The following is a 14,791-nucleotide window of genomic DNA, read 5'->3' as shown; positions in this document are numbered from 1 at the left end:
GCGCTCGAATACCTTTAGCAACTCACCCCTCCTGGCTGAGATGCTGGAAAGGACTCCGGGCCACCAGTAATTCATCACTCACAAAAAAACATATACACGTATATACAAATAAGAAAAATCTAATAATAATGGATTGTAAAGGAATCATGATGTGCGAAACTTCTTTCTTTCACTGGTGGTAAGACCTCTTGTGAGTCCGCGCGGGTGGGTACCACCACCCTGCCTATTTCTGACGTGAAGCAGTGATGCGTTTCGGTTTGAAGGGTTGGGCAGCCGTTGTAACGATACTTGGACCTTAGAACTTATATCTCAAGGTGGGTGGCGCATTTATATTGTGGATGTCTATGGGCTCCAATAAGCACTTGGCACCGGGTGGGCTGTGAGCTTGTCCACCCAACTAAGCAATAGAAAAAAAATATAGAAATATTCCAACAACAGACTGAGATTAAAAATTACTGTTCTTGTTTCAGTTGGTTTCCTGATACTGGTGTTCTTCTTGTGGGGGAAGCCGTACGAGAGGGGCTTCTTCTGCGACGATGAATCCTTGAAGCACCCGTACAAAGATTCAACGGTGACCAATTTAATGCTGTACATAATCGGGCTTGGCCTTCCTGTGCTTACGGTGAGTCTGTTATGAACATCAGAGTTATATCAAAACTAAAATTATACGCGAAAGTGCATTTGGGAGTGCACTTAGTAACTGACGAATAAAATAATATTTATTCAGTACTAGTTGACCCGGCAGACTTCGTAGTGCCTCAATCGATAAATAAAAGACCTAAACTTTATTTCATTCCGAGAATTTTCATATTTATCTACCTTTTAAACTTTTTCTGGACTTCCACAAATAATTCAAGATCAAAATTAGCCAAATCGATCCAGCCGTTCTCGAGTTTTAGCGAGACTAACGAACAGCAATTCATTTTTATATATATATATAGAATAGCTGACCCGGCAGACTTCGTAGTGCCTCAATCGATAAATAAAAGACCTAAACTTTTGTATAAAATAAACATAATTCAAACAAAAGGAATCCGTCCGACGGGGGACACATCAAAGGAAAAACATGTTTTTTTTTACCTTTTAAACCTTCTCCGGACTCCCACAAAAATTCAAGACCAAAATTAACCAAATCGGTCCAGCCGTTTTCCAGTTTTAGCGAGACTAACGAACAGCAATTCATTTTTATATATATAGATAAGGAGGAGGAGGTAATTTTAATTCGTACATGCGTGAACCCAGTCACGGTCCATGTGATAAGTGCTTGTTGATGTCCTTTGATATAACGAAGTGAATACCGCTGCTCGCCTTGAGACATGAGGTCGAAGCCTAATGTGGTCCTTACCATGTTTGTCTCGTTTCTCAATCCCGAATGCATTACTGCTTCGCTGTGAGAATATCTACTATAGTAACACCTATCGGCTCAATTAAGCAGAACAGTAAAAGGTTGAAACCCATTATTCAATCTATAACTTACGAAGACAGTATGCAAGGTAATTAAATAAAATGTGTGGTGTCGTGGGACACCGGATAGGAAGGAAGTTCCTTATTATTAAAAGATTAATTTTAAGTTCTATTCGAGGTATAAAGAAAATAATTATTCGGGTACATATACATTTTTTATCATGATTTTTTACTGACAAAAATAAAATAAAGCTACTTTACAAAGTTATCAACTTTATTTTAATCATATACAATATAATTATATAATATACAAAGAAACAGCTATTTATATGAATAATAATAACCGTCATCACGTAGACTATACATTCGACACTGTATAGCCATCATACTAAGACTATACATAAATAATAAAAATCTTACGTTACGGACGTTTTTTCCCGGTTAGGGCTCTAAATTTTTTAGATATAATCTTGTATTGTTTTATTGTCATTATTTTAGTTCAGACTTTTCGAATACAGTTTTCGTAGACGTGCTTAATCAATATTCAATCGTAACTGTAGTTTTATTTTTGTCTACAATTCGTGTGAATCGATGACAATATCGCCATAATAATTCATAGTAATATCCCAGCAGTTCAATATAACTAATGTCCTAGAAACTCCACAATTAGCGCTGACATTTGTCGTATTATTCTATCGTGTATGTGGTTATACGAGTGCAGTGTCATCGACCCCTTTCTTTTGAAGTCAGGGAAAGAATTCCATAGGACAACTTATATCAATATTTATTTATCGAACGCCGAAATGTTGAACTTCCCCGTGACGCTTGGGGGTACTTATCGATTCTCTTTTGATTTTTAATCGATTTTCTGTGTTAAGATAGTGATGGTGTTGCGCGATAGATATTTTTTGTGTGCCTCGGCGTTTCTCAAACTTATTGCCCTCTCGATTTTCTAATTACGAACTTTGAAAGGGAACAATAAGTAAATTTACCGTTTTTGATAATAACACCTACATAAGAAAGGGTACCAGAAAACATGTGTCTACTAATTTAAAATATCTATGTTTGGAATTGACATCTCGGCGGTGAGTCCTGTAGAAATTTTGGGTTAGTAGAAAACGCCGGCTCCTAAATTTCTTCTCTTCAATTTAGGACGGAAAGGTTTTTTTTATTTTCTATTTTTTTTTATTGCTTAGGTCGGTAGACGAGCCCATGGACATCTACAACGTAAATACCGCCACCTACCTTGAGATACAAGTTCTAAGGTCTCAGTATAGTTACAAGGGCTGCCCCACCCTTCAAACCGAAACGCATTACTGCTTCACGGCAGAAATAGACAGGGTGGTGGTACCTACCCGCGCGGACTCGCGAGAGGTCCTGACACCAGTAATTACGCCGGGTTAGTTTGAGAATGACTTCTCACTATTCCCTATACCTTCGTCGCTTATCACGCAATCCTAAGATCTCGAGTAAATCGCAGTCTCGCTCCGAGAAATCTCCGTGTTTTCATTAATACATACATTAAGATAAAAATTGATTACTGACTGAATTTGCTCATTAAAACGCCAATTAAATGTTTTTATGTTAACTTTATGTTTTTTCTTAATTAGATAAGCCGTATGTTATCAGACCAGATTTTTGGTAGTTGTAGCTCGATTCATGAAATTACGAAAGCTATATTTTTTTGCCGTCGGTCACGAGCTCACGTTGATAAAGTCTATGGTGGAATGGGTCCGACGGTAACCACATTTCGAGGCACAATAAATCCACTGCCTGTTTCATAGGAATTTAATCTTAATAAATTAGCAGGAATGAACTTTGATTCGGTTCCAGATGGCGCGATGGTAAAAAAGATAATTTTTTTATTACATAGGTTGATGTTAGGTGATTCCGGAGCCGATAGACATCTACAACGTAAATGCCGCCACCTATCTTGAGATAATAGATCTAAGGTCTCAGTACAACGACTGCCTATCCTTCAAACCGAAACGCATTACTGCTTCACGGCAGAAATAGGCAGGGTGGTGGTACCCACCCGTGCGGACTCACAACACGTTCTACCACCAGTAATTACGCAAAACATAATTTTACGGGTTTCATTTTTATTACACGATGTTATTCCTTCACTGTGGAAGTCAATCGTGAACATTTGTTAAGTACGTATTTCAGTAGAAAAATTGGTACCCGCCTGCGGTAAGTGTTCGAATCCCGCAGGCGGGTACCAAATTTTACGTTGCATCGCTAAATACGAATAAACCGGATGCCTTATCCTTTAGGCCACGACGACTTCAAAAGTTATTGAGATGATCTAATCCCTCTCAAACGCCCCATAGAATATATGATACGAAATACATTAAGAGAAACTAAAAGTGTCTTCGTAAGTCAAGAGGTTCCAAGTGAATTAAAGGATATGAAACACGGATATTCGTAACCTAAAACAACTGCGACTTTCATCTAAATGTGAGGAGATTTCGCGATACCTATGGGTAACCAAACTTTGTCCACCCATTATAATACAGAGTAATTAATGCTCTTATGTTAAAGTAACAAAAACATTTAGATACTTTATAATTAACATCATATTATATGGTACACTACGAATATACTTATTATTTATTCGTAGATGGTACATACATCTATAGTACTATACTAATATATAAATCTACAGTGGTTATTACGGATGTTCCATTATAACTACTGAACCGTGCATCCGATTGACTTGAAACTTGGTATCCATGTAGAAAATACATGTACTTAATGGATAGGCTAATATCTATATGAGTGTTGGACTCCCTACACCAGTTGCGGGGGCGTTGATGATGATAATCTTTGTGGGGGTGGGAAATAATAATGTTAATTTTAAATGCCCAGCGAAGCGGACGGGTACAGCTAGTACATACATAATACTAACCAATTTGAAATCGTAAACATTTTAACAGCGATGTAATTGATACAAAAATAAAAGTAAAAACAAAAGAAAATTGTTCGAGTCGTAACCTTTATTTAGCGGTAGGGGGTAGATTGGCTGTGCCCTTGGAGACTATTCACAATTAAGCGGGCCTTTCGTTTTTCTACAAAGATAGAAAAAATACTTTTTCACGATCAAACTTATCTATGACCTCAATCCTTTCTCAACGTCGCAGTCGTCCGTGATTATTCCATTCCGTATCTCTAATTAAATACGACAAAGATTAAAATGTATCGGTCGAGATTTATCTATGACATGCGCACCGGATTCCCGCAGGCGTCCTTATCGAGTCTATATCTACTGATATATATATATATACATATAAATAGGGAAAGACAAAATAGTTACGTTCCATTTTCTCCTCCAGCTTTTAATAGCTACTGCTATTGACGGAGTGTTATTATCTATATCTATATCTATACTTAGTCCGGCCATAAATACTGTTACAATTCAATACAAAAAAAATCTATTGCAAATAACGTTTATTACTTTTACAGTGTGTTAGTTTAATACATAAATATAATACAATGTGTGTGAAGTGGTCTCCATTGGCTGCAATACAGTCCTTTAAACGTTGAGGCCAGTTATCAATAGAAGCACGCACTCTTTCTATGGGAAAAATTTTCACTGCCAATCGTACGGATTATTTTAGGGACTCCAAATTATCATGGCGCTTAGAGCAAGCCATACTCTCTAAAACTAACCATAAATCATAATCCAGCGGATTAAGATCGGGACTAGACGACGGCCAGTCTTCAGCTCTGATGAAGTCCGAAACGTTCGTTTCCAACCAAGACTGCGTAGACCGAGCTTTATGACCTGTAGCCGAGTCTTGCTGGAAGGGCCATTCTTGATTATTGAACATGGTGTTGATAAGAGCTTCACTACCTTCCCAAGAATGGTATCTTGATACACTTGTGCCGATGTTTTGATACCTTTTTCACAAAAGTATGGCTCAGTCACTCCTTCATAGCTAATACCCCACCAAACCATCACTGAAGTCGGATAGTGCCCACGTTGCACTCTGTCGATTAATTGGGAAGCTTCCTTAGAGCTTTGAGCATAAATACGGTCATTTTTTTTGTTAAAATGTTGCTCAATTGTAAAAATTTTCTCATCCGTAAACAATTTTTTTCTATAACCTCCCTTTGCGTACCGCTTCAGTAGCTGTTTCGATTTTACCACCCTATTCTCTTTTAAATTATCAGTTAAGAAATGACCAGTACGTCTCTTATAGGCTGCAAGTCCTAAGTCATCTTTTAAAATACGCGACATGGTTCTAGGTGCTATCTTCATCTCCCGAGATAAAATCTTTTGCTTTCGGAAGGGTTTCTTCGAATTATTTCCCTTACTGCTTTGACCACCTTTTTCGTACGAACACTACGTGGACGGGCAGATCTTTTTCTGTCACAAACAGAGGAGGTCTCATTGCACCTATTAATAGCCCGGTACACAAACATTTTACTAATACCAAGCGTATGGAGAGTTTTAAAAATTGCATTTGGCTCCATACCTACATTGTGTAATGCAATCACAGCGATTCGGTTATCTTTATCATCCCACTCCATTTTAACATCGCAAAATGTTGTACAATGTATTGGCGCCAAAATGAGAAAACTCAATGAGCAATCATATAAAAATGACAGATTCCAAATTCAAATGTAATATTTTGTTTATTTTTAATTGTAACAGTATTTATGGCCAGACTAAGAAATGAATTGCTGTTCGTTAGTCTTGCTAAAACTGGAGAACGGCTGAACCGATTTGGCTAATTTTGGTCTTGAATTATTTGTGGCAGTCCAGAAAAGGTTTAAAAGATAGATAAATATGAAAATTCTCGGAATTAAATAAAAATAACAATTTTGTTTTTCCTTTGATGTGTCCCCTGTCGGACGGATTCCTTTTGTTTGTTTTAACTTTATTTTATACAAAAGCTTAGATCTTTTAATTATCGATTGAGGCACTACGAAGTCTGCCGGGTCAACTAGTTCTATCATCTACATAATACATATGAAAATGAATTGCTGTTCGTTAGTCTCGCTAAAACTCGAGAACAGCTGGTCCGATTTGGCTAATTTTGGTCTAGAATTACTTGTAGAAGTCCAGAAAAGGTTTAAAGGGTAGATATGTGTATGAAAGTACTAAGAATTAAATAAAAATAACAATTTTGTTTTTCCTTTGATGTATCCCCCGTCGGACAGATTCCTTTTCTTTGTTTTAAGTTTATTTTATACAAAAGATTAGGTCTTTTATATATCGAATGAGGCACTACGAAGTCTGCGGGTCAGCTAGTTATCAATAAAACATTTACGAGTAATCAGTTTTTTTTCAAAATTAACGAGTTTTGTACAATTTGTTATAAAAAGACAACAATGGCCGCTTATTTTGTATTGGCATGACATGTTGTCTTGGCATGGTTTCCTTGACATTTCTGTAGTTTTTTGATCAGGTGTGCCCGCTCTGCCTTGAAAGACAATAAATACAGTAGCTTTAACTTTGTTATCGTTAGTTTGACAACTAAAAATCATTAATATTTAGAAATTGAATAAACAAATAAATAAAGACAAGCGTTGAGTTTGCTTCATTGCTTCTAATCAAGACTGTTGTTCTTCTTAGAATCGATCTGATAGTTTATTTTGATTATCATTAGTTATATTAAATGACATCCGAATTAAAACTAAATAATTTTGAGGATGAACTAAAATTTTAGTATTAATAATTTCAACCGGTGTTTTTTTTTTATTGCCCTTGTAGGCAGACGAGCGTACGGCCCACCTAATGGTGAGTGGTTACCGTCGCCCATAGACTTCAGCAATGCCAGGGGCAGAGCCAAGCCGCTGCCTACCGTTTAACACGAAGTCGAGAGTCGTATTCAGTGGCGTGCAATTTGAGAGGCTTATGTTCAGCAATGCACCGTTATAGGCTGACGATGACTAATCCACATATAAATACTTGGGTTTGGGGTCACGGGACGCTCTTAATATACTACTATAGCTTTATTTGTTTACAATACCACGATCTAGATCCGTTGTCGAAACTAGCATCTTTGTTAAAATGATGTCTCATATGTCTCGGTACGCATGACCAAGCAGAAAATGTCATTGTGACTTGAAATTCAAATTGGGTGTGATGGTATTACTTACCCGTACTGGCTTAAAACACCCCTTACCACCAATATGAAAATATTAATGATATTTCGGCATTGAAATAACAGATTAATTTTTTATCAATTTTCACTTAAAATCGTACCTCATCTACTTTGTAATTTTATTTATTTGTATAATTTAATTAACACATCGCTCTGATAAACTCGGCGAGCTGTTGGACATTTAAAAAAACGTGTCTTACAGTGATACTTATCAGAGAAAACACTATGTTGTTACGCTTTCATCGTTTCCTATAACTATGTCATTCCGTAGAAACACGTTAATTAGCTTGTCTTGTAAAAATAATTATCTATATCCTAACATCTCAGGGGAAAGGCGGAAATATAACGCCGCTTCCAGGTCCTACAAGAAGGTAATTGCCAAGGCGAAGTCGGAGCACGTTGCTAGAGTTGGCGAGCGATTAAAGAGCTATCCCTCCGGGAGCCGTGCTTTTTGGTCGCTCGCCAAAGCTGCAGAAGGAAACTTTTGCAGGTCTGGTCTCCCACCACTGCGCAAGTCCGATGACACTCTGGCCCACAGCGCGAAAGAGAAGGCTGACCTTCTGGTCAAACTCTTCGCCTCGAACTCGACTGTGGACGACGGGGGTGCCACACCACCGAACATCCCCCGGTGTGATAGCTCCCTGCCGGATATCTGCTTCACACAGTGTGCAGTTAGGCGGGAGCTCCGACTCCTGGACGTCCATAAGTCGAGTGGGCCAGACGGCATCCCCGCAGTGGTTTTGAAAACGTGCGCCCCTGAGCTGACACCTGCGCTAACGCGTTTGTATCGCCTCTCTTATTGCGCTAACAGGGTTCCGTCTTCATGGAAGACCGCCCACGTCCACCCTATCCCCAAGAAGGGTGACCGGTCGGACCCGTCGAGCTATAGGCCTATCGCGATAACTTCCTTGCTTTCCAAGGTGATGGAGCGAATAATAAATACACAACTCCTGAAGTATCTTGAGGATCGCCAGCTGATCAGTGACCGACAGTACGGTTTCCGTCACGGTCGCTCAGCTGGCGATCTTCTTGTATACCTTACTCACAGGTGGGCTGAAGCCTTGGAGAGCAAGGGCGAGGCTCTTGCTGTGAGCCTTGATATCGCGAAGGCCTTCGACAGGGTCTGGCATAGGGCACTTCTATCGAAGCTACCATCTTACGGAATCCCCGAGGGACTCTGCAAGTGGATCGCTAGCTTTTTGGATGGGCGGAGCATCACGGTCGTTGTAGACGGTGACTGCTCTGATACCATGACCATTAACGCTGGCGTTCCACAAGGTTCGGTGCTCTCCCCCACGCTTTTCATCCTGTATATCAATGACGTGCTGTCTATTGATGGCATGCATTGCTATGCGGATGACAGCACGGGGGATGCGCGATATATCGGCCATCAGAGTCTCTCTCGGAGCGCGGTGCAAGAGAGACGATCAAAACTTGTGTCTGAAGTGGAGAACTCTCTGGGGCGAGTCTCCGAATGGGGTGAATTGAACTTAGTTCAATTCAACCCGATAAAGACACAAGTTTGCGCGTTCACTGCGAAGAAGGACCCCTTTGTCATGGCGCCGCAATTCCAAGGAGTATCCCTGCAACCTTCCGAGAGTATCGGGATACTTGGGGTCGACATTTCGAGCGATGTCCAGTTTCGGAGTCATTTGGAAGGCAAAGCCAAGTTGGCGTCCAAAATGCTGGGAGTCCTCAACAGAGCAAAGCGGTACTTCACGCCTGGACAAAGACTTTTGCTTTATAAAGCTCAAGTCCGGCCTCGCGTGGAGTACTGCTCCCATCTCTGGGCCGGGGCTCCCAAATACCAGCTTCTTCCATTTGACTCCATACAGAAGAGGGCCGTTCGGATTGTCGATAATCCCATTCTCACGGATCGTTTGGAGCCTCTGGGTCTGCGGAGGGACTTCGGTTCCCTCTGTATTCTGTACCGCATGTTCCATGGGGAGTGCTCTGAGGAATTGTTCGAGATGATACCGGCATCTCGTTTTTACCATCGCACCGCCCGCCACCGGAGTAGAGTTCATCCATACTACCTGGAGCCACTGCGGTCATCCACAGTGCGTTTCCAGAGATCTTTTTTGCCACGTACCATCCGGCTATGGAATGAGCTCCCCTCCACGGTGTTTCCCGAGCGCTATGACATGTCCTTCTTCAAACGAGGCTTGTGGAGAGTATTAAGCGGTAGGCAGCGGCTTGGCTCTGCCCCTGGCATTGCTGAAGTCCATGGGCGACGGTAACCACTCACCATCAGGTGGGCCGTATGCTCGTCTGCCTACAAGGGCAATAAAAAAAAAAAAAAAAAAAAATTATCTATATCTATACTAATATTATAAAGAGGAAAGATTTGTTTGTTTCGAATAGGCTCCGAAACTACTGGACCGATTTGAAATTTTTTTTTTCCATTAGAAGCCGACATTGTCCCTGATGAACATAGGCTACTTTTTTTTATTTTATTTTAAATTTTTTTGGTTTCATGTGTGTTTTAATGTTTCCGAAGCGAAGCGAGGGCGGGTCGCTATTAATTATAAAAAAGGCGTACTTTTTATGAGCAATCCACACGTTAGAATGTAGCTTTATGTTTATCTGTAAAGTGGTGGGACGTATTGGGAGCTTTAATCATCCCGTCGCTTGCGACGAAGGGCTCAACGAGTGAATTAACCCACAGACACAGCTACTCGCCGGATCTTTTCAGTGGGTCGCGTTTCCGATCCGGCGGTAGATTCTGCCAACCACTGCTCTTGCAGTTTGAGCCCCGTGAGCTCACCTAGACGTCAAGGAGTAGCTGAAATAGCCTCTCGCCTATCAGCATAAGTAGGAAAAATAAATTACTTCATACACATGTATTTCTACCGCATCAATTAGTTAAATAACCCCTCATTTTTATGACAATCCCCATTGAAGCATTTAATTTGAAATAAGATACAACCTAACTTTAGCAAAACCAAAAGCCGATTGTGATAACATATAATATATGACGGAGGAGAAACGCTGAAGGAATGTTTTTTTAAAAAGTGTGACGTCACCATTGCTGACGTCACGGTCTTTAAGTTCTCGACGATGACTCATATTTGAGCTTCCAAAACAAAACTTCACGAGAACTGCGTATATTGCACGAGAAGCATAACAACGTTACAGAGAGATCCGTACTGTACTACGGCTCGGACACGAATGAATAAACGCTTTTTTTTTTTTTTTTTTTTTTTTTTTTTTCCTACCTAAGCTGATAGCCCTAGCGGCTATTTCAGCGTAGCCTTAACTTTAGTAGGTGAGCTCACGGGGCTCAAACCTGACGATGTTGCTAACACGAACCCTAGTAAGAGTCGTGCTTCGCAGAATCTACCACCGGATCGGAAACGCGACCCACTGAGAAGATCCGGCGAGAAACTCAGTGGGCTGTGTCTGAGAGTTAATTTACTCGTCGAGCCCTTCGTCGCAAGCGACGGGTTCGACGAGAACGGTGACCGGTGCTTGAAGTACCTAAAAGCACCGTTAGTGGATCAGGAGGATCCGAGATGACGTGTTTAGGGCGACGTCGACTGCTTTCCATTCTGTCCGCAGGATCGGGAATGTAGTTACCGGCGGCCACGATGAGAGGGTTCTCGTGTCGTGCCGCTTTATCGAAGTGGCGCATGGACGCCGACTGCAGATACTTACTGATGGACTCTAAGTCCAGGTCGTCATGGAGGTCGACGTTCCTGACGAACCACGGGGCTCCGACGGCTATCCTGCAAAAACGGGATTGAATAATTTGAAAGGATTTTAAGTGTATGCGGGCCGCGTGAGCGAACGCTACACTTGCATAGGTCATGACGGGGCGTATGCAAGTTTTGTAGAGTGTCACCTTATTTCTAAGGGACATTTTACTTCGCCTACATATCATCGGGTAGAGACGTCCTAGGATGAAGGCGGCACGATCGCGTACCGTCTTGATGTGGGGGCGGAATGTCATCCTACTGTCGAGGGTGACGCCTAAATATTTGACCTTCGGGGCCCACGGTATGGGCTGGTCGTACATCGTGATTGGGAATAAACGCTAGACAGCACGGCCGTATTTATAGGACTTCGTACACGTCAGCGTGTTTACAAGTATTAAACACGTGAGCGTGTTTACAAGATTTTAAAGTATTTAAATTACAATAAAAGGGACTGTTTAACATCAATTTCTTATCACAGAGTAATTAGTTGATGATCAGTAGGTAAATAGTCATATTTGCGCCGACACGGCCATACTGACAGGCGGTGCGTGCTCTGCACCGGCCTCGTTGATTCTCGTAGGTTTTTCTTTGATTCTCATTGACCTGCAGGAATAAAAAGTTTCTCTGAGTAGCGCATCTGTTATACTTGCGTTACTTGTAACTATGTAGGTTTGAGACTTATTGATGCGATTTGATTGTAGGGTTCTCGGAGGGTATCGTAGGGTTCTCGGAGGGTATCGTAGGGTTCTCGGAGGGTATCGTAGGGTTCTCGGAGGGTATCGTAGGGTTCTCGGCGGTTCTCGTAGAGTTCTCGGCGGTTCTCGTAGAGTTCTCGGCGGTTCTCGTAGAGTTCTCGGCGGTTCTCGTAGATTTATTTAAGGTGTTCGGATAAGGATGTTGTGTAGTGTGATGTTGTGGCGTACACTGTGGTACTTATGTAGTGGACGTACACTGTGGTACTTATGTAGTGGGCGTACACTGTGGTACTTATGTAGTGGGCGTACACTGTGGTACTTATGTAGTGGGCGTACACTGTGGTACTTATGTAGTGGGCGTACACTGTGGTACTTATGTAGTGGGCGTACACTGTGGTACTTATGTAGTGGGCGTACACTGTGGTACTTATGTAGTGGGCGTACACTGTGGTACTTTTGCCGAGGCGTACACTGTGGTACTTTTGCAGAGGCGTACACTGTGGTACTTTTGCAGAGGCGTACACTGTGGTACTTTTGCAGAGGCGTACACTGTGGTACTTTTGCAGAGGCGTACACTGTGGTACTTTTGCAGAGGCGTACACTGTGGTACTTTTGCCGAGGCGTACACTGTGGTACTTTTGCCGAGGCGTACACTGTGGTACTTTTGCCGAGGCGTACACTGTGGTACTTTTGCCGAGGCGTACACTGTGGTACTTTTGCCGAGGCGTACACTGTGGTACTTTTGCCGAGGCGTACACTGTGGTACTTTTGCCGAGGCGTACACTGTGGTACTTTTGCCGAGGCGTACACTGTGGTACTTTTGCCGAGGCGTACACTGTGGTACTTATGTTGTGGTGTAATTTTGGTAATTAAAAATAAAAACTTATCTTTGAGTGTTGATTTTGTTGCTCGACCATGCTGATTTGTGGAGTAGATGTATAGGCTCATCGGCTGTTGCTGGAGGGTAGTCTTCTTCTGCCGATATGGTTAAATGGTCTCCAGGTTGTTGCTGAGCGGAGGCGGCATGTGATCCCACTTCTGATGACGGAGGAGAAACGCTGAAGGAATGTTTTTTTAAAAAGTGTGACGTCACCATTGCTGACGTCACGGTCTTTAAGTTCTCGACGATGACTCATATTTGAGCTTCCAAAACAAAACTTCACGAGAACTGCGTATATTGCACGAGAAGCATAACAACGTTACAGAGAGATCCGTACTGTACTACGGCTCGGACACGAATGAATAAACGCTAGACAGCACGGCCGTATTTATAGGACTTCGTACACGTCAGCGTGTTTACAAGTATTAAACACGTGAGCGTGTTTACAAGATTTTAAAGTATTTAAATTACAATAAAAGGGACTGTTTAACATCAATTTCTTATCACAGAGTAATTAGTTGATGATCAGTAGGTAAATAGTCATATTTGCGCCGACATATATGTACCTGAGATACATATATACATGTTAATCAGTTCATCGTATTCAATAGAAATAGTTTGGTTAAATTTAGCCAGTCTGATAGACATCATAACACCTAGAAGGGTAATGGAGTTCATGAATGTATCAATGTAGTCATGAACGTCAACTCTTCAAGTTTGTGCTTATACGATTTTTCCTAACGATTATTTACTATTCAATTAAATTTTAAATATATTCAAAGAATTATTTAATTATATAAATTTGGCGAAGATCAGGCAAAGTAGAGGATCTTTTGTAGGAAAGCGGACCTTGGTACTAGACCAGGAAAACGCTAGGATGAAGAAGAAGAATAATTAAAAAAAATAGAAAGTATTCCCTGTCAATGTATTGTTTTTTTTTTTTGTTATAACGAATCCATTTATTCCGTTGACCCAGTTGGTAGTTTGCCAACGTAATGTTTCCTCTACAGCATCTGGCGCTGTCATATGTCAGCTTTGCATGTGTTAAGTTTTTTATTATTAACTTATTGTAAGCGATAGTAAGAACAAAAGCAAGAGCGATAGTATACTCGTACTGGTCACCGTCCTCGTCGAACCTGTCGCTTGCGACGAAGGACTCGACGAGTGAATTAACCCGTAGACAGAGCCCACTGAGCTTCTCGCCGGATCTTCTCAGTGGGTCGCGTTTCCGATCCGGTGGTAGATTCTGCGAAGCACTGCTCTTGCTAGGGCCAGTGTTAGGAACACTTTCGGTTTGAGGCCCGTGAGCTCACCTACATGTTAGGGTGAAGCTGAAATAGCCTCTTAAGGCTATCAGCATAGGTGGTAGGACCTCTTGTGAGTCCGCGCGGGTAGGTACCACCGCCCTGCCTATTTCTGCCGTGAAGCAGTAATGCGTTTCGGTTTGAAGGGTGGGGCAGCTGTTGTAACTATACTGAGATCTTAGAACTTATATCTCAAGGCGGGTGGCGCATTTACGTTGTAGATGTCCATGGGCTCCAGTAACCACTTAACACCAGGTGGGCTATGAGCTCGTCCACCCACCTAAGCAATAAAAAAAAAGGTAGAAAAAAAAACTCGTATATGTATACCACAACCAAAGCGTTTGCTGGCAATACAATTGATCAAACCTATCCTTCAAGACTAAACTATGTAGGGATTTTGATTGTGAAACCTTCTCCGATCGAAGATTCCGAGAGAAAACCAAGAAAATATATTTAAAAGAAAACCTGCATTTTAACACCAGTTAATAAATCGTCCATAACATACACAGCTGTCGTAATCTCAGTTCGTATGTTTTATTATCCAAACTTTGGCCATTCGAATAGCATGTCGCCATGATGGTTCTTGATTCTTTTAAATTGGACTCTGTCATTGACTATTACTTATAACTAATGGTCCCCTGGTAGTCGAAATTCAACTATAATTAATTTAAATTATAAGTTTGTACACTATTAT

General features: G+C 41.3%; 2 protein-coding genes across 4 annotated transcripts in view; one reads left to right on the top strand and one right to left on the bottom strand.

The window, feature by feature from the left end:
- Nucleotides 1–14,791, bottom strand: part of LOC101739626 (dnaJ homolog subfamily C member 13) — a 468,160-nt gene that overhangs the window by 60,005 nt on the left and 393,364 nt on the right. The gene's annotated exons all lie outside the window — the stretch shown is intronic.
- The window catches only part of LOC101745361 (putative phosphatidate phosphatase), a 156,320-nt gene that overhangs the window by 52,698 nt on the left and 88,831 nt on the right, over nt 1–14,791 (top strand). The window contains exons 2-3 of one of the 2 annotated variants that reach the window (XM_062674104.1): nt 471–497; nt 531–622. In XM_062674104.1, coding sequence (XP_062530088.1) covers nt 471–497; nt 531–622 — 119 coding nt within the window. Of the gene's footprint in view, nt 1–470; nt 623–14,791 lie in introns of both variants that reach the window. The other variant, XM_004922418.5, reaches the window with a different exon arrangement.

Source organism: Bombyx mori, chromosome 19 (genome assembly GCF_030269925.1).
Source record: "Bombyx mori chromosome 19, ASM3026992v2".
In the NCBI taxonomy this organism is placed as follows: domain Eukaryota; kingdom Metazoa; phylum Arthropoda; class Insecta; order Lepidoptera; family Bombycidae; genus Bombyx; species Bombyx mori.
Note: the sequence above shows the minus strand (reverse complement) of the source record. Positions and strands in the feature narration are given on the sequence as shown.